Source organism: Salmo trutta, chromosome 12 (genome assembly GCF_901001165.1).
Source record: "Salmo trutta chromosome 12, fSalTru1.1, whole genome shotgun sequence".
NCBI lineage: Eukaryota > Metazoa > Chordata > Actinopteri > Salmoniformes > Salmonidae > Salmo > Salmo trutta.
Window position 1 is genome coordinate 72,509,707 of NC_042968.1, and position 18,706 is coordinate 72,528,412.

At 44.0% G+C, this 18,706-nt stretch overlaps 1 protein-coding gene across 1 annotated transcript in view; it reads right to left on the minus strand.

Moving 5' to 3' along the window:
- The window catches only part of LOC115204107 (ATP-dependent RNA helicase DQX1), a 33,316-nt gene that overhangs the window by 2,887 nt on the left and 11,723 nt on the right, over nucleotides 1-18,706 (minus strand). The window contains exons 2-10 of the mRNA XM_029769429.1: nucleotides 14,928-15,314; nucleotides 14,385-14,578; nucleotides 13,619-14,060; nucleotides 7,399-7,707; nucleotides 1,851-1,950; nucleotides 1,567-1,725; nucleotides 780-971; nucleotides 478-603; nucleotides 156-346 (exon numbers count right to left, since the gene is read on the minus strand). Coding sequence (XP_029625289.1) covers nucleotides 156-346; nucleotides 478-603; nucleotides 780-971; nucleotides 1,567-1,725; nucleotides 1,851-1,950; nucleotides 7,399-7,707; nucleotides 13,619-14,060; nucleotides 14,385-14,578; nucleotides 14,928-15,257 — 2,043 coding nt within the window. The 5' untranslated portion in view covers nucleotides 15,258-15,314. The remainder of the gene's footprint in view (nucleotides 1-155; nucleotides 347-477; nucleotides 604-779; nucleotides 972-1,566; nucleotides 1,726-1,850; nucleotides 1,951-7,398; nucleotides 7,708-13,618; nucleotides 14,061-14,384; nucleotides 14,579-14,927; nucleotides 15,315-18,706) is intronic.

Consider the following 18,706-nt stretch of genomic DNA (forward strand, 5'->3'; position numbering starts at 1 on the left):
GGAAGGGAGAAGATGAAATCAAATGAGATTGAGAGAAACAAATACAGAAAGATCAGGAGAGAACGGGGGGGTGTATATATTTCCCAGGCAAATGTTAGACACAAACAAACTAAATTACATCTTAAATGGAGAAGTGGACTGATGAGTCCTTTTACCTTGAGGAAGAACCCTGAAATGAGCGCACGCTTGATATTAGTGCAGTTGTCTTGGCAACCAAAGGAAGGAGGCGAGACGGGCAACTCTATTCGGTGCATCACCTCCAGCAGCTCCGCCCTGATCACCACAGCCAATCGTAATGCGGCGGGGTTAAGGAAGTTGGTAGTACACCAAGCATCATCCTCATTGTCTAAAATATGAATCAGAGAAACACACATATTAATATTCAAGGAGTAGAGATTGTGTGAAATACATGTCTGTTCCATGCCTATGTGTGTAGATCCATGAGTGTGTGTGTGTGTGTATAGTATATAGTCTCACGCTGTATGTAGGCGTTGTAGATGTTGATGAGGGTGAGGTGGTCTCCCTCGTTGTGCAACAGGAGGCGTCTGTGAGTGGCTGCTGCTTCCTCTCTCTGGGGTGTGGGGGTCACAAAGCAGGGGGAAGCTGGACACACACACACAGGTGGAGAATTTAAATTAATGACTGTTCAAAAACATAAGTCTAAGTTATAGAAACAAAACAAAGCAATATTCTGTAATGCATGTAAAAAGGGTTAGTAAAGGCTCATTTTACAGCCAGTAATAAGCACCTTGGTCAGTTTATGTGTGTGTCGTGTGTACCTGTGAGCATGGCAGCGATGGTGAGCAGCTCGTTGACACAGTCGAACTCGCAGGCAGCGATGAGGGCCTTGGCCAGCGGGGGCTCCAGGGGCAGCTCTGACATAATGATGCCCACCTCAGATAGGTTCCCATCATCATCCAGCGCTGCCAGGTAGTCCAGGTCCTCTAGAGCCTGCATCAGAGCTTCTGGAGCTGGGGGAGGGAGAGAGGAGAGAATAAAAGAGAGAGTGAATAAAACAGAGAGGGATGGATTGAAGAAAGTGACGGATATGGAAAGATCTTATTTTTTGCCTGATATCACAAAATAGAAGGCACCTAGTAAAAACATGAATGCTACATGAATCCCATGAATGCAAGGCAGACCTGGGTTCAAATATATTTCAAAAAAATCTCAAATACTTTTACCTACATTCAAAGTAAGTATTCAGATATATTTTATTTGAAAAGACAAGGAGTTTAATATTTTAATGTATTTGCAAATACACTTGGAAAGTATATGTAAATGCATTTAAGCCAGGTATTAGAAAATATTATTTGAAATTACCATTTGAAAATACTATTTGGTAGACTATTTGGCTTTTACAAATAACCATTCAAATACTGAAATAAAAGTACTTGTTTTTGTGCAGTGTAATTGAAAATAGTCAAATACAAAGAAAAAAGTATTTCAAATAGCATATACTCAAATAGAGATGTATTTGAACCCAGGTCTGGTGCAAGGTGCACTTTATTCATTCAAAGAAAACAACAGGGCTGAACTAGCTAGATGACGCACGGCCCTCCTTACCAGGCCTGTCCAGGAACTTGCACTGGCCCATGTCGGCGATGTCCAGCCTCTTGAGCAGCAGCACCAGGTGGCTGAGGTTCTCCTCCACCACCCCCGGGCTGCGGGTCTCCGCCATGCCCTCCTCATACAGAGCCTGGGGGTACAGACGTAAACACAGACCTGGAGGGACAGGAGAGAGGGTTCAGAAGAATACACAGAGACAGGATAGTTGTCCTGTAACAGCTTTGTATGTCCCTTCTGTCCATGATGATTTCTTACGACAGATTTGATTGACCTTAACCTACCTGGTAGGTCACCGTTTACCCTCTGCGTCCGCATGTCTGCCTGCTGCCGGCTGATTGGACGCAGGACCTGGGAGTCCGCTCTAATTTGAGGGTTGTAAACCTATGAGACGGAGGCAGGAAGAGTGGGAGGTTACGCATGGCACTGGGACTGGGTGCACCTCAATAGTCTATTGAGGTTATGCAGCATTGTGGTTACAGTGAGGAAAAAAGTATTTGATCCCCTGCTGATTTTGTACGTTTGCCCACTGACAAAGAAATTATCAGTCTATAACATTAATGGTAGGTTTATTTGAACAGTGAGAGACATAATAACAACAAAAAAATCAAGAAAAACGCATGTAAACATTTTTATAGAATAATTTGCATTTTAATGAGGGAAATAAGTATTTGACGGCCTCTCAATCAGAAAGATTTCTGGCTCCCAGGTGTCTTTTATACAGGTAACGAGCTGAGATTAGGAGCACACTCTTAAAGGGAGTGCTCCTATCTCAACTTGTTACCTGTATAAAAGACACCTGTCCACAGAAGCAATCAATAAATCAGATTCCAAACTCTCCACCATGGCCAAGAACAAAGAGCTCTCCAAGGATGTCAGGGACAAGATTGTAGACCTACACAAGGCTGGAATGGGCTACAAGACCATCGCCAAGCAGCTTGGTGAGAAGGTGACAACAGTTGGTGCGATTATTCGCAAATAGAAGAAACACAAAATAACTGTCACTCTCCCTCGGCCTGGGGCTCCATGCAAGATCTCACCTCGTGGAGTTGCAATGATCATGAGAACGGTGAGGAATCAGCCCAGAACTACATGGGAGGATCTTGTCAATGATCTCAAGGCAGCTGGGACCATAGTCACCAAGAAAACAATTGGTAACACATTACGCCGTGAAGGACTGAAATTCTGCAGCGCCCGCAAGGTCCCCCTGCTCAAGAAAGCACATATACATGCCCGTCTGAAGTTTGCCAAAGAACATCTGAATGATTCAGAGGACAACTGGGTGAAAGTGTTGTGGTCAGATGAGACCAAAATGGAGCTCTTTGGCATCAACTCAACTCGCCGTGTCTGGAGGAGGAGGAATGCTGCCTATGACCCCAAGAACACCATCTCCACCGTCAAACATGGAGGTGGAAACATTATGCTTTGGGGGTGTTTTTCTGCTAAGGGGACAGGACAACTGCACCGCATCAAAGGGACGATGGATGGGGCCATGTACCGTCAAATCTTGGGTGAGAACATCCTTCCCTCAGCCAGGGCATTGAAAATGGGTCGTGGATGGGTATTCCAGCATGACAATGGCCCAAAACACACGGCCAAGGCAACAAAGGAGTGGCTCAAGAAGAAGCACATTAAGATCCTTGAGTGGCCTAGCCAGTCTCCAGACCTTAATCCCATAGAAAATCTGTGGAGGGAGCTGAAGGTTCGAGTTGCCAAACGTCAGCCTCGAAACCTTAATGACTTGGAGAAGATCTGCAAAGAGTGGGACAAAATTCCCCCTGAGATGTGTGCAAACCTGGTGGGCAACTATAAGAAACGTCTGACCTCTGTGATTGCCAACAAGGGTTTTGCCACCAAGTACTAAGTCATGTTTTGCAGAGGGGTCAAATACTTATTTCATTAAAATGCAAATCAATTTATAACATTTTTGACATGTGTTTTTCTGGATTTTTTTGTTGTTATTCTGTCTCTCACTGTTCAAATAAACCTACCATTAAAATTATACATTGATCATTTCTTTGTCAGTGGGCAAACGTACAAAATCAGCAGGGGATCAAATACTTTTTCCCCTCACTGTATTGTGGCCACACACAGAGATGAATACAAAGCTCGCCCTCCACATGGCAAATCTGACCATAATTCCATCCTCCTGATTCCTGCTTACAAGCAAAAATTTAAGCAGGAAGCACCAGTTGACTAGGTCAATAAAAAAGTGGTCAGATTAAGAAGATGCTAAGCTACAAGACTGTTTTGCTAGCACAGACTGGAATATGTTCTGGGATTCCTCCAATGGCATTGAGGAGTACACCACATCTGTCACTGGCTTCATCAATAAGTGCATCGATGACGTCGTCCCCACAGTGACCGTACGTACATACCCCAACCAGAAGACATGGATTAAAGACAGCATCCGCACTGACCTAAAGGCTAGAGCTGCCGCTTTCAAGGAGCGGGACTCTAACCCAGAAGCTTCTAAGAACTCCCGCTACGCCCTCTGACGAACCATCAAACAGGCACAGCGTCAATACAGGACTAAGATCGAGTCGTACTACACCGGCTCTGACGCTCGTCGGATGTGGCAGGGCCTGCAAACCATAACAGACTACAAAGGGAAGCACAGCCGAGAGCTGCCCAGTGACACGAGCCTACCGGATGAGCTAAACTACTTCTGTGCTCGCTTCGAGGCAAATAACACTGAAACATACATGAGAGCACCAGCTGTACTGGAAGACTGTGTGATCACGCTCTCCGCAGCCGATGTGAATAAGATCTTTAGACAGGTCAACATTCACAAGGCCGCAGGGCCAAACAGATTACCAGGACGTGTACTGCGAGCATGCACATACCAACTAGCAAGTGTCTTCACTGATATTTTCAACCTCTCCCTGTCCGAGTCTGTAATACCAACATGTTTTAAGCAGACCACCATAGTGCCTGTGCACAAGAACACTAAGGTAACCTGCCTAAATGACTACCGACCCGTAGCACTCGCGTCTGTAGCCATGAAGTGCTTTGAAAGGCTGGTCATGGCTCACATCAACACCATCATCCCAGAAACCCACTCCAATTTGCATACCGCCCCAACAGATCCACAGATAATGTAGTCTCTATTGCACTCCACACTGCCCTTTCCCATCTGGACAAAAGGAACACCTATGTGAAAATGCATTTCATTGACTACAGCTCAGTGTTCAACACCATAGTGCCCTCAAAGCTGATCAATAAGCTAAGGACCCTGGGACTAAACACCTCCCTCTGCAACTGGATCCTGGACTTCCTGACGGGCCGCCCCCAGGTGGTAAGGGTAGGTAACAACACATCCACCACGGTGATCCTCAACACAGGGGCCTGGTATGGCAACTGCTCGGCCTCTGACCGCAAGGCACGACAGAGGGTAGTGCGAACGGCCCAGTACATCACTGGGGCCAAGCTTCCTGCCATCCAGGTGGTCCCGTGTGGCTCAGTTGGTAGAGCATGGAGTTTGCAACGCCACGGTTGTGAGTTCGATTCCCACGGGGGACCAGTACGGGGAAAAAAAATAATACAAAAAAAATACAAATGTATGAAATGTATGCATTCACTACTGTAAGTCGCTCTGGATTTTAGCGTCTGCTAAAATGACTAAAATCCAGGACCTCAATACCAGGCGGTGTCAGACGAAGGCCCTAAAAATTGTCAAAGACTCCAGCAAACCCTAGTCGTAGACTGTTCTCTCTGCTACCACACGGCAAGCGGTACCGGAGCGCCAAGTCTCGGTCCAAGAGGCTTCTAAACAGCTTCTACACCCAAGCCATAAGACTCGTGAACATCGCTACCCAGACTACTCGCATTGCCCCCCCCTCCCCACACCACTGCTACTCTCTGTTGTCATCTATGCATACAGTTGAAGTCGGAAGTTTACATACACTTAGGTTGTAGTCATAAAAAACTTGTTTTTCAACCACTCCACAAATTTCTTGTTAACAAACTATAGCTTTGGCAAGTCGGTTAGGACATCTACTTTGTGCATGACACAAGTAATTTTTACAACAATTGTTTACAGACAGATTATTTCACTTATAATTAACTGTATCACAATTCCACTGGGTCAGAAGTTTACATACACTAAGTTGACTGTGCCTTTAAATAGCTTGGAAAATTCCAGAAAATGATGTCATGGCTTTAGAAGCTTCTGATAGGCTAATTGACATCATTTGAGTCAATTGGAGGTGTACCTGTGGATGTATTTCAAGGCCTACCTTCAAACTCAGTGCCTCTTTGCTTGATATCATGGGAAAATCAAAAGAAATCAGCCATGACCACAGAAAAACAATTGTAGACCCCCACAAGTCTGGTTCATCCTTGAGAGCAATTTCCAAATGCCTGAAGGTACCACGTTCATCTGTACAAACAATAGTACGCAAGTATAAACACCATGGGACCATGTAGCCGTCATACCGCTCAGGAAGGAGACGCGTTCTGTCTCCTTGAGATGAACGTATTTTGGTGCGAAAAGTGCAAATCAATCCCAGAACAAAGGCAAAGGACCTTGTGAAGATGCTGGAGGAAACAGGTACAGAATTATCTATATCCACAGTAAAACGAGTCCTATATCGACATAACCTGAAAGGCTGCTCAGCAAGGAAGAAGCCACTGCTCTAAAACCGCCATAAAAAAAGCCAGACTACGGTTTGCAACTGCTCCTGGGGACAAAGGTCGTACTTTTTGGAGAAATGTCCTCTGGTCTGATGAAACAAAACTAGAACTGTTTGGCCATAATGACCATCGTTATGTTTGGAGGAAAAAGGGGGAGGCTTGCAAGCCGAAGAACACCATCCCAACCGTGAAGCACGGAGGTGGCAGCATCATCCTGTGGGGGTGCTTTGCTGCAGGAGGGACTGGTGCACTTCACAAAATAGATGGCATCATGAGGAAGAAAACTAAGGTGGATATATTGAAGCAACATCTCAAGACATCAGTCAGGAAGTTAAAGCTTGGTCGCAAATGGGTCTTCCAAATGGACAATGACCCCAAGCATACTTCCAAAGTTGTGGCAAAATGGCTTAAGGACAACAACGTCAAGGTATTGGAGTGGCCATCACAAAGCCCTGACCTCAATCCTGTAGAAAATTTGTGGGAAGAACTGAGAAGCGTGTGTGAGCAAGGAGGCCTAAAAACCTGACTCAGTTACACCAGCTCTGTCAGGAGGAATGGGCCAAAATTCACAGAACTTATTGTGGGAAGCTTGTGGAAGGCTACCCGAAACGTTTGACCCAAGTTAAACAATTTAAAGGCAATGCTACCAAATACTAATTGAGTGTATGTAAACTTCTGACCCACTGGGAATGTGATGAAAGAAATAAAAGCTGAAATAAATCATTCTCTCTATTATTATTCTGACATTTCACATTCTTAAAATAAAGTGATGATCCTAACTGACCTAAAACAGGGAATTTTTACTAAGATTAAATGTCAGGAATTGTGAAAAACTGAGTTTAAATGTATTTGGCTAAGGTGTATGTAAACTTTCATCTGTAGTCACTTTAATTAACTCTACCTACATGTACATACTACCTCAACTAACCGGTGCCCCCGCAAATTGACTCTGTACCAACTCTGTATATATATATTTTTTTTTACTGCTGCTCTTTAATTTCTTGTTACTTTTATCTCTTATTCTTATCCGCACTGCACTGTCGGTTAGGGGCTCGTAGTAAGCATTTCACTCTAAGGTCTACACCTGTTGTATTCGGCACATGTGACTAATAAAATTAGATTTGAGATGTGCCCGCTGTGTAGGATAGTGCAACACATACTCCTCCTCCCTCCCATCTCTAATAAATGAGTACTCACTGTCTTGAGTTGCATGCCTGTGTCTATGACATAGCGGACTCCAGATAGAGAGAAGGAGGCCTCCCCCAGGGTGTCTGTGAGGATGACCCTGCGCCTCGCTCCCATCCCCGCCCCTATCCCTGGCCCTTCCAGTCCTTCAGACCCATTGGACCCCTCCGTATCCCCAGAAGGCCCCTCTGGCTCGGCTTCATAGACGCGCTGGGTGGCCCCTCCGAGGCCTGCGTGGAGGTGCAGAACTCTGAGGGTCCCCAGCTGAGGGCTCAGGGCCACAGACTCCTTCTCCAGTAGAGAGCTACACTCGTCAATCTCCTGAGAGAGAGGGAAGAGAGAGAAGAAAGGTTTGAGAATACATACTGTTCTATCCTGGGCACTTTGTCAATCTCTTGAGAAATGTTAAGTCCTGGCATTCTAAAAGTCGTCCAGCCATAAAAAAAGTGAATGAGTGGACAAGTACAGAGAGTCATTTAAATGAAATGAGAACATGCTATTTATGCTACCTACATGCAGTGAAATGTAGTGTGTAAGGTACACATTGTCCCAAATGCATCCACTCTTTCCTCTCTCCACTGTCCCTCCAAAGCTATAATTTTTTCCCCTCCATATGGCAGCTGAGTGAGAGTGGCTATGCTAACCAGTTAAAGAGATTGCACAGAGGGCATTTAAAGGGGAAGAGTGGAACCAACATCTCATCTTTGCCCTTACCCCACCCACTGCCTCCTTGCCCTGGTAAAGTATCCATACTTTGTAATGGCTTCTTCTACTTAAGCTAGCTAGACCAATGGGTTTTCATTGTTTTAAAAAGTAAAAAAATGATCTATTGGAGCGTATTGGGACCTCTGTCCCTGTGCCCGTTCTCATGTCTCTCCCCCTCTCGCACCCTCCCTCTTTGTTTCCCTCTCCCTAAACAGACAGTGCTTATCTGTGTCCTTGTTTACTTTGTTTACACTGAGTCTTAACCAGATCCGTTCTCCTGGCTAGCTAGCTCTGTGTTATGCTGCCATGGCATCAACTACTGTACTGAAGTCCTGGTCTGCCTCAGAAATTGAAACCATATCCAGGAATTCGGCGAGGCGCTAGGGTGTGGTGATGTTGACATAGTGGCAGTGTGTGTGTGAGAGAAGTGGATGTGAATATGATGGGGCTCTGTGCTCTCTCTCTGGGCACGGCATGTACAGTTGAAGTCGGAAGTTTACATACACCTTAGCCAAATACATTTAAACTCAGTTTTTCACAATTCCTGACATTTAATCTTAGTAAAAATTCCCTGTCTTAGGTCAGTTAGGATCACCACTTTATTTTAAGAATGTGAAATGTCAGAATAATAGTAGAGAGAATGATTTACTTCAGCTTTTATTTATTTCATCACATTCCCAGTGGTCAATTAGAGTCAATTAGTATTTGGTAGCATTGCCTTTAAATTGTTTATCTTGGGTAAAACGTTTCGGGTAGCCTTCCACAAGCTTCCCACAATAAGTTCGGTGAATTTTGGCCCATTCCTCCTGACAGAGCTGGTGTAACCGAGTCAGGTTTGTAGGCCTCCTTGATCGCACACGCTTCTCAGTTCTGCCCACAAATATTCTATAGGACTGAGGTCAGGGCTTTGTGATGGCCATTCCAATACCTTGACTTTGTTGTCCTTAAAACCTCTTACATCTAGACGTTCCGCTAGCGGAACACCTGCTCCAATATCCAATGATGTGCGTGACGCGAAATACAAAGTCCTCGAAAATCCGAAAACTTCAATTTTTCAAACATATGACTATTTTACACCATTTTAAAGACAAGACTCTCGTTAATCTAACCACACTGTCCGATTTCAAAAAGGCTTTACAATGAAAGCAAAACATTAGATTATGTCAGCAGAGTACCCAGCCAGAAATAATCAGACACCCATTTTTCAAGCTAGCATATAATGTCACATAAACCCAAACCACAGCTAAATGCAGCACTAACCTTTGATGATCTTCATCAGATGACAATCTTAGGACATTATGTTATACAATACATGCATGTCTGTTCAATCAAGTTCATATTTATATCAAAAACCAGCTTTTTACATTAGCAGGTGACTAGCATGTGACTAGCATTCCCACCGAACACTTCCGGTGAATTTACTAAATTACTCACGATAAACGTTCACAAAAAACATAACAATTATTTTAAGAATTATAGATACAGAACTCCTTTATGCAATCGCTATGGCTTTTTGGTGAAAGCACATTTTGCAATATTCTGAGTAGATAGCTCGCCATCACGGGCTAGCTATTTTGACACCCACCAAGTTTAGCCCTCACCAAACTCAGATTTACTATAAGAAAAATTGGATTACCTTTGCTGTTCTTCGTCAGAATGCACTCCCGGGACTTCTACTTCAATAACAAATGTTGGTTTGGTTCCAAATAATCCATAGTTATATCCAAATAGCGGCGTTTTGTTGTGCGTTCAAGACACTATCCGAAGGGTGACGAAGGGTTACGCGCCCGACGCGTTTCGTGACAAAAATTTTCAAAATATTCCATTACCGTACTTCGAAGCATGTCAAACGCTGTTTAAAATCAATTTTTATGGGATTTTTCTCGTAAAAAAGCGCTAATATTCCGACCGGGAGTCGTTGTTTTCGTTCAAAGACTGAAAATAAAAACATGGTGTCGGCTCGTGCACGCGCCTCCAGTCTCATTGTTCTCAGATCGACCACTATCCAAATGCGCTACTGTTTTTCAGCCAGAGACAGCAGAGTCATCATTCACTGTTCTGCCGCCTTCTGAGAGCCTATGGGAGCCGTAGGAAGTGTCACGTTACAGCAGAGATCCTCAGTTTTCAATAAAGAGAGTGTAGAAGGCCAAGAAATGGTCAGAGAGGGCACTTCCTGTAAAGAATCTTCTCAGGTTTTGGCCTGCCAAATTAGTTCTGTTATACTCACAGACACCATTCAAACAGTTTTAGAAACTTTAGGGTGTTTTCTATCCAAAGCCAATAATTATATGCATATTCTAGTTTCTGGGCAGGAGTAATAATCAGATTAAATCGGGTATGTTTTTTAGCCGGCCATGAAAATACTGCCCCCTATCCATAACAGGTTAACCTCTTACATCTAGACGTTCCGCTAGCGGAACACCTGCTCCAATATCCAATGATAGGCGTGGCGCGAATTACAAATTCCTCAAAAATCCCAAAACGTCCATTTTTCAAACATATGACTATTTTAAACCATTTTAAAGACAAGACTCTCCTTTATCTAACCACACTGTCCGATTTCAAAAAGGCTTTACAGCGAAAGCAAAACAGATTATGTCAGCAGAGTACCCCGCCAGAAATAATCAGACACCCATTTTTCAAGCTAGCATATAATGTCACAAAAAACAAAACCACAGCTAAATGCAGCACTAACCTTTGATGATCTTCATCAGATGACACTCCTAGGATATTATGTTATACAATACATGCATGTTTTGTTCAATTAAGTTCATATTTATATCAAAAACCAGCTTTTTACATTAGCATGTGACGTTCAGAACTAGCATTCCCACCGAACACTTCCGTTGAATTTACTAAATTACTCACGATAAACGTTCACAAAAAACATAACAATTATTTAAAGAATTATAGATACAGAACTCCTTTATGCAATCGCGGTGTCCGATTTTAAAATAGCTTTTCGGTGAAAGCACATTTTGCAATATTCTGAGTAGATAGCCCGGCCATCATGGCTAGCTATTTTGACACCCACCAAGTTTGGTACTCACCAAACTCAGATTTACTATAAGAAAAATTAGATTACCTTTGCTGTTCTTCGTCAGAATGCACTCCCAGGACTTCTACTTCAATAACAAATGTTGGTTTGGTTCCAAATAATCCATAGTTATATCCAAATAGCGGCGTTTTGTTCGTGCGTTCAAGACACTATCCGAAGGGTAAAGAAGGGTGACGCGCCCGGCGCGTTTCGTGACAAAAAATGTCAAAATATTCCATTACCGTACTTCGAAGCATGTCAAACGCTGTTTAAAATCAATTTTTATGCAATTTTTCTCGTAAAAAAGCGATAATATTCCGACCGGGAAACCCTGTTTTCGTTCAAAGACGAAAAAATAAAAACATGGAGTCTTCTCGTGCACGCGCCCCCAGTCTCATTGTTCTCAGATCCACCACTATCCAAATGCGCTACTGTTTTTCAGCCATGGCCTGCAAAGTCATCATTCAACGTTCTGGCGCCTTCTGAGAGCCTATGGGAGCGTTAGAAAATGTCACGTTACAGCAGATATCCCCTGTTTTGGATCAAGATGATCAAGAAGGCCAAGAAATAGTCAGAGAGGGCGCTTCCTGTTTGGAATCTTCTCAGGTTTTGGCCTGCCAAATGAGTTATGTTATACTCACAGACACCATTCAAACAGTTTTAGAAACTTTGGAGTGTTTTCTATCCAAAGCTAATAATTATATGCATATTCTAGTTTCTGGGCAGGAGTAATAATCAGATTAAATCGGGTACGTTTTTTATCCGGCCGTGAAAATACTGCCCCCTATCCATAACAAGTTAAGCCATTTTGCCACAACTTTGGAAGTATGCTTGGGGTCATTGTCCATTTGGAAGACCCATTTGCGACCAAGCTTCGACTGATGTCTTGAGATGTTGCTTCAATACAGCCACATCATTTTCCTTTCTTATGATGCCATCTATTTTGTGAAGTGCACCAGTCCTTCCTGCAGCAAAGCACCCCCACAACATGATGTTCTTCACGGTTGGGATGGTGTTCTTCGGCTTGCAAGCCTCCCCCTTTTTCCTCCAAACATAACGATGGTCATTATGGCCAAACAGTTCTATCAGACCAGAGGACATTTCTCCAAAAAGTACAATCTTTGTCCCCATGTGCAGTGGCAAACTGTAGTCTGGCTTTTTTATGGCGGTTTTGGAGCAGTGGCTTCTTCCTTGCTGAGCAGCCTTTCAGGTTATGTCAATATAGGACTTGTTTTACTGTGGATATACATACTTTTGTACCTGTTTCCTCCAGCATCTTCACAAGGTACTTTGCTGTTGTTCTGGGATTGATTTGCACTTTTCGCACCAAAGTACGTTCATCTCAAGGAGACAGAACGCGTCTCCTTCCTGAGTGGTATGACGGCTGCATGGTCCCATGATGTTTATACTTGCGTACTATTGTTTGTACAGATGAACGTGGTACCTTCAGGCGTTTGGAAATTGATCCCAAGGATGAACCAGACTTGTGGGGGTCTACAATTGTTTTTTCTGAGGTCTTGGCTGATTTCTTTTGATTTTCCCATGATGTCAAGCAAAGAGGCACTGAGTTTGAAGGTAGGCCTTGAAACACATCCACAGGTACACCTCCAATTGACTCAAATGATGTCAATTAGCCTATCAGAAGCTTCTAAAACCATGACATCATTTTCTGGAATTTTCCAAGCTGTTTAAAGGCACAGTCAACTTAGTCTATGTAAACTTTTGACCCACTGAAATTGTGATACAGTGAATTATAAGTGAAATAATCTGTCTGTAAACAATTGTTGGAAAAATGACTTGTGTCATGCACAAAGTTGATGTCCAATCCGACTTGCCAAAACTATAGTTTGTTAACAAGAAATGTGTGGAGTGGTTGAAAAACAAGTTTTAATGACTCCAACCTAAGTGTATGTAAACTTCCAACTTCAACTGTATGTGTGTTCTGGATGCATTAAACAGGACACCTGACCCACCCTGATGCCATTCACCAGTCTAAGATTACAGTGTCCCTGTTTCTGTCCCCAGGGTGAGAGGCAACAACAGACAAGGAAGATGGTATGTTACAAAACACAGCATTAAGAAACAACACAGTTCAATAGGGATTTACATGTAGAAGGAAGTCTAGCTGAAACTGACAAGAAGAGGTGGGATAGAAACGACTTACATTTAACTCATAATATATATTTATATACTGTGTGGCCCGTGCGGTAAAATAATACCACAAGTCTGCTGTTGCATGCACCGACTAATCCTAACTAACTCGACCCAACGTAACCCACTGAGCCTTCTGAACCATTTCTCCGTACCAGCAGTAGGACTACTGGGCATCTACTGTCTAATGATATGATAAGGCTAAAAACTGCCCCAGTAGTTGATGAGACTAGCTATATATATTTATTATAATGTGTGTGTGTGTGTGTGTGTGTGTGTGTGTGTGTGTGTGTGTGTGTGTGTGTGTGTGTGTGTGTGTGTGTGTGTGTATGTATCTACCTGGGCACTGGAGAGAAAGACCATAACGTCCCCTTCCTCTCCCCTGCGGTGGAGATCCAACACCATGTAACATGCCGCTGCCGCAGACTCCCTCCCTCCAGGATCCCTGTACACCGTTTCCACGACAACCGGTGGCCTCCTCCTTGTCTCTGTGTCGGGTGTATCTCTGGCGGGCCGGTCCTCATCCGCGACAGGCTCATCCAGCGTTAGAACCGGAACTCCCTCACCCAGGAAGGTGGCGAGGCTGGAGGCAAGGGAGGGGTCGGTGAGGAGGACCACACGGAGGTCGTCGGGGCGCTGGCAGCACACGTCCAGCAGCAAGCCCAGAAGGACGTCGGAGGGCACAGTGCGCTCCTGGACCTCATCCACCACCAGCACCCCATACTGACGCAGCAGGGGGTCCGACATCATCTCCCCCAGGAGCAGAGAGTCACTGACGAACCTGAGAGAGGGAGGGGGGAGAGAGAGGGTGAGGGGGGAAGAGGGTGAGGGGAGAGAAACGACCCCATACTTTAATCCTATTGTCTTGCACTGTTATAAACCTCAGGGGAGAAAAAGAGAGAGGAGGAAACAAGGACTACAGTATTCTTTCCCAGGTCGGGGGAAGCTTAAAGGAGGTTGGATATGAGTTAGAAAAGATGAGTATGAAACGTGCCATCAGATTGGGTGATGTGTGTGTACCCAAGCTTGCATCTATGTGGTATGTGTGTGTACATACACATGCGCCAATGTTCATGCACACCTGGGTGTCTACATCTCTCCTCACCTAAGTAGTGTATCAGGGGTACAGCCATTGTCGTGGGGTACCCAGTAGCCCACCTCCAGGCCCAGACTCAGGTCCATCTCATCAGCCACCCTGAGGGCCAGACTCCCTGCAGCCACAGCATAGGGCTGGGAACAGCACACCAAGCCCTGAGAGAACTCATGGGACAGGGCATACTCCACACACCACTGGGGCACCTGGGAGAGAGAGGATGAGGGAGAGAGAAAGAGGGAGACTAAGTGAGAGACTAAGTGAGAGACTGATATGCACACAAAGTCAGTGTGTATAGCATGATAGCCTGTGTGCTTAGTTGCTTGAGTTAGTACAGCGGTCTGTCTTTAAGTCCATCTTCAGTGTCTGAATATTGTGTACGTTTGGAGGGTCCCTAGCCATATATGTGTACAAGTGTGAATGTGTGTATCCTATGCCTACCTGTATGTTTGGCATGTTTCCCCACCTTTGCTTTCTCTGGGCTCTTCATCACCAGTGCTAATGTGTGTGCCTATACCTGTGTGCATGTTTGTATGTTCTTTGCATGCCTCTTACCTGTGTGCTCTTGCCTGTGCCACTGGGGGCGCTGACCACCACCATGCTGTGTGTCTCCAGGTGCTCCAGCAGGCGGTACTTGAGGCTCCACAAGGGAAGCGTCTTCCTCTCCTCCAGCAGAGAGTAGTAGCGTGACGAGAAGGGCAAGCCATCATACGGGTTCACCTCCAGGTCCCCCAGGCCCCCCTCCTCCCCCTCTCCATCCCCCACCTCATCCTCTAGGTCCCCGGACAGTAGAGAGGACATGGAGAGAGAGTCTAGGGCGGAGGGGGGGCAGAGGGTGGGGGGGGACGTTGTCAAGGGGGTGGCCACGGAGGGTGATGACATCATCGCAGGGTGGGTTGGGGAGAGGGGATGGGGGGTGGTAACAGAGTGACTGGAGATTACCTGAAAGTTGTATAGCAAGTTTTAGATTTCACCCAACTTAGTTGACCCCTGTCACTGAAGGAAATGTAATATACAGTATCAGTCAAACGTTTGGAGACACCTACTAATTCCAGGGTTTTATTTTTTTAACTATTTTCTACATTGTAGAAATAACACATATGGGATCATGTAGTAACCAAGAAAAGTGTAAAACAAATCAAAATATATTTTCTATTTGAGATTCTTCAAAGTAGCCACCCTTTGCCTTGATGACAGCTTTGCACACTCTTGGCATTCCCTCAACCAGCTTCATGAGGTAGTCACTTGGAATACATTTAAATTAATAGGTGCCTTGTTAAAAGTTATTTGTGGAATTTCTTTCCTTCTTAATGTGTTTCAGCCAATCAGTTGTGTTGTGACAAGGTAGGGGGGTATACAGAAGATAGCCATATTTGGTAAAAGACCAAGTCCATATTATGGCGAGAACTGCTGAAATAAGCAAAGAGAAACGACAGTCCATCATTACTTTAAGACATGAAGGTCACTCTCATGAGGACTGACACAGGAAAGGAAGACCCAGAGTTACCTCTGCTGCAGAGGATACATTTATTAGAGTTAACTACACCTCAGATTGCAGCCCAAAGAAATGCTTCACAGAGTTCAACAGACACATCTCAACATCAACTGTTCAGAGGAGACTGCGTGAATCAGGCCTTCATGGTGGAATTGCTGCAAAGAAACCACTTCTAAAGGACACCAATAAGAAGAGACTTGCTTGGGCCAAGAAACACGAGCAATGGACATTAGACCGTCTGATGAGTCCAAATTTTAGATTTTTGGTTCCAACCACCGTGTCTTTGTGAGACGCAGAGTAGGTGAACGGATGATCTTTTCATGTGTGGTTCCCACCATGAAGCATGGAGGAGGAGGTGTGATGGTGTGGGGTTGCTTTGCTGATGACACTGTCTGTGATTTATTTAGAATTCAAGGCACACTTAACCAGCATGGCTACCACAGCATTCTGCAGCGATACGCCATCCCATCTGGTTTGCGCTTAGTGGGACTATCATTTGTTTTTCAACAAGACAATGACCCAACACACCTCCAGGCCGTGTAAGGGCTATTTGACCAAGAAGGAGAGTGAATAAGATGTATAAACTAAAGGAAGAAGTCTAAGTGTTATTGTTTATTAGTTTACTCCAATTGGGGGAAGGGTGGTAAGGTTTGCAGGGAATAATAGGTATATTCGAAAACAAAAGTATGTATATCTATATAGGTATGTATATAGGTATGTATATATATATATATATATATATATATGTATATGTATGCATATGTATATGTATGGGTATGTACGTGTATGTATATGGATATATTTACCAAAAAAAGATATGGGGGATTGGAAATTATGCAGACAATTACATTGATGGAAGCAACAATCTTCCCGCAATATTAAGCTGATCCACCCCTATAGAAAAAAAAGAAAAAGGAAAGTGATGGAGCGCTGCATCAGATGACCTGGCCTCTACAATCACCCGACCTCAACCCAACCGCAGAGTGAAGGAAAAGCAGCCAACAAGCGCTTAGCATATGGGGGAACTCATTCAAGATGGTTGGAAAAGCATTCCAGCTGAAGCTGGTTGAGAGAATGCCAAGATTGTGCAAAGCTGTCATCAAGGCAAAGGGTGGCTACTTTGAAGAATCTCAAATATATTTTGATTTGTTTAACACTTTTTTGGTTACTGCATGATTCCATATGTGTTATTTCATAGTTTTGATGTAAAGAAAAACACTTGAATGAGTAGGTTTTTCCAAACTCTTGACTGGTATTGTATATCATATGTTATTTCAAAAATATGATGTATGATTCTGAGAGAGAAAGTTTGATGTAGTGTAAAAAGCCTCAAACCTTTCACAGGGGTAAGGGCAATGTCAACCTTGACTAAATACGTATATAGTAACAGTTGTGCTATACAGAGTGCATCATTTCTAGTGTAGTCACTGAAGGCCTAGGAAGTCAGACAGCTTCAGTCAGAAAGCACAGAGTAGCTGTAGCTCTGTACAGCAGCTGTGGGCCTGTGCTATCCCATTCACTCCTGGAATGTCTGCATTTGCCCAGAAGGCATTAGGCAATACACACAAGACCATTATCTCACACACACACACACACACACACACACACACACACACACACACACACACACACACACACACACACACACACACACAATCACTTATGGTTAACACCCACTCTAGACTGAGGCTGTCTTTGTACATTCACAAGAAATCTCTGATAAAAATGGTATAAGAGTAACTTCACTAAAACGATGGATAAAATAATTGATATGACTTTAAGATGGATGGGATGGGTACAATATGAACATACTGCATGAAATAAGTAGGCTACGGTTCTTACATAAGGTAATAATAGCTTGGGTAGATTTTGTAATGGGTACACCTCAATTGATATGTCAACAAACAGAAGTGGCACGAGATTTGGCCTAGCTTCACTATATACACAAAAGTATGTGGACACCCCTTTAAATTAGTGGATTTGGCCATTTCAGCCACACCCGTTACTGACACACACACACAGCCATGCAATCTCTATAGACAAACATTGGCAGTAGAATGGACTTACTGAAGAGCTCAGTGACTTTCAATGTGGCACCATCATAACCTTTCAAACAAGTCAGTTTGTCAAATTTCTGCTCTGCTAGAGCTGACCCAGTCAACTATAACAGGCTGACTACACTGCTCGCGTCGCGTGTGCGAGCGTTGCAAAATAAATTTAGAAATCTATGTTATTCAATTATTGCACCCACACTGCTCGCGCGCACCAACGTCTGCGTTGCCAAGAGCTAAAATAGAATTCAGTTCTATTTCTGACGCAGATCACGCTGCAAGTCCTGCCTCTCCCATCTCCTCATTGGTTTATAGAAGCAGGTACCCACGTGCCATCTCCTCATTGGTTATACCCAGTGGGTGACTGAAAGACGAACGAAGTCAGTGGCGGTAATGCACCTAATTTATGAAAGTTGCCAATCGTAATATAAAGTCAAGAGAAGAAAAATCCTGGAAGGAGGAGAGATGACTAGAAACGATTCAGTTGACCGTTTTATGTGTGGATTAATTGGCAGAGTAGAGGACCTTGTGCATTTCAGGTAAAATAACAACTCAATGTTTATATCCCAGGACAAATAGGCTAGCAATAGCAAGCTAGCTAAAAAGGACAAATTAGCTAGCAAGTGCAAGCTTGCTAAATTGCCATAAATGTTTCATGCTTTTCGACCTGTCCCCAAATTAATACAATTGGTTCAGAGTTTGTTTTGATATTTTAACCTGCATGTCGTGATCGCGTTTGGTGTGGGGGGACAAAATACATTTATGCACGATGGCGCACACGCGCAGCC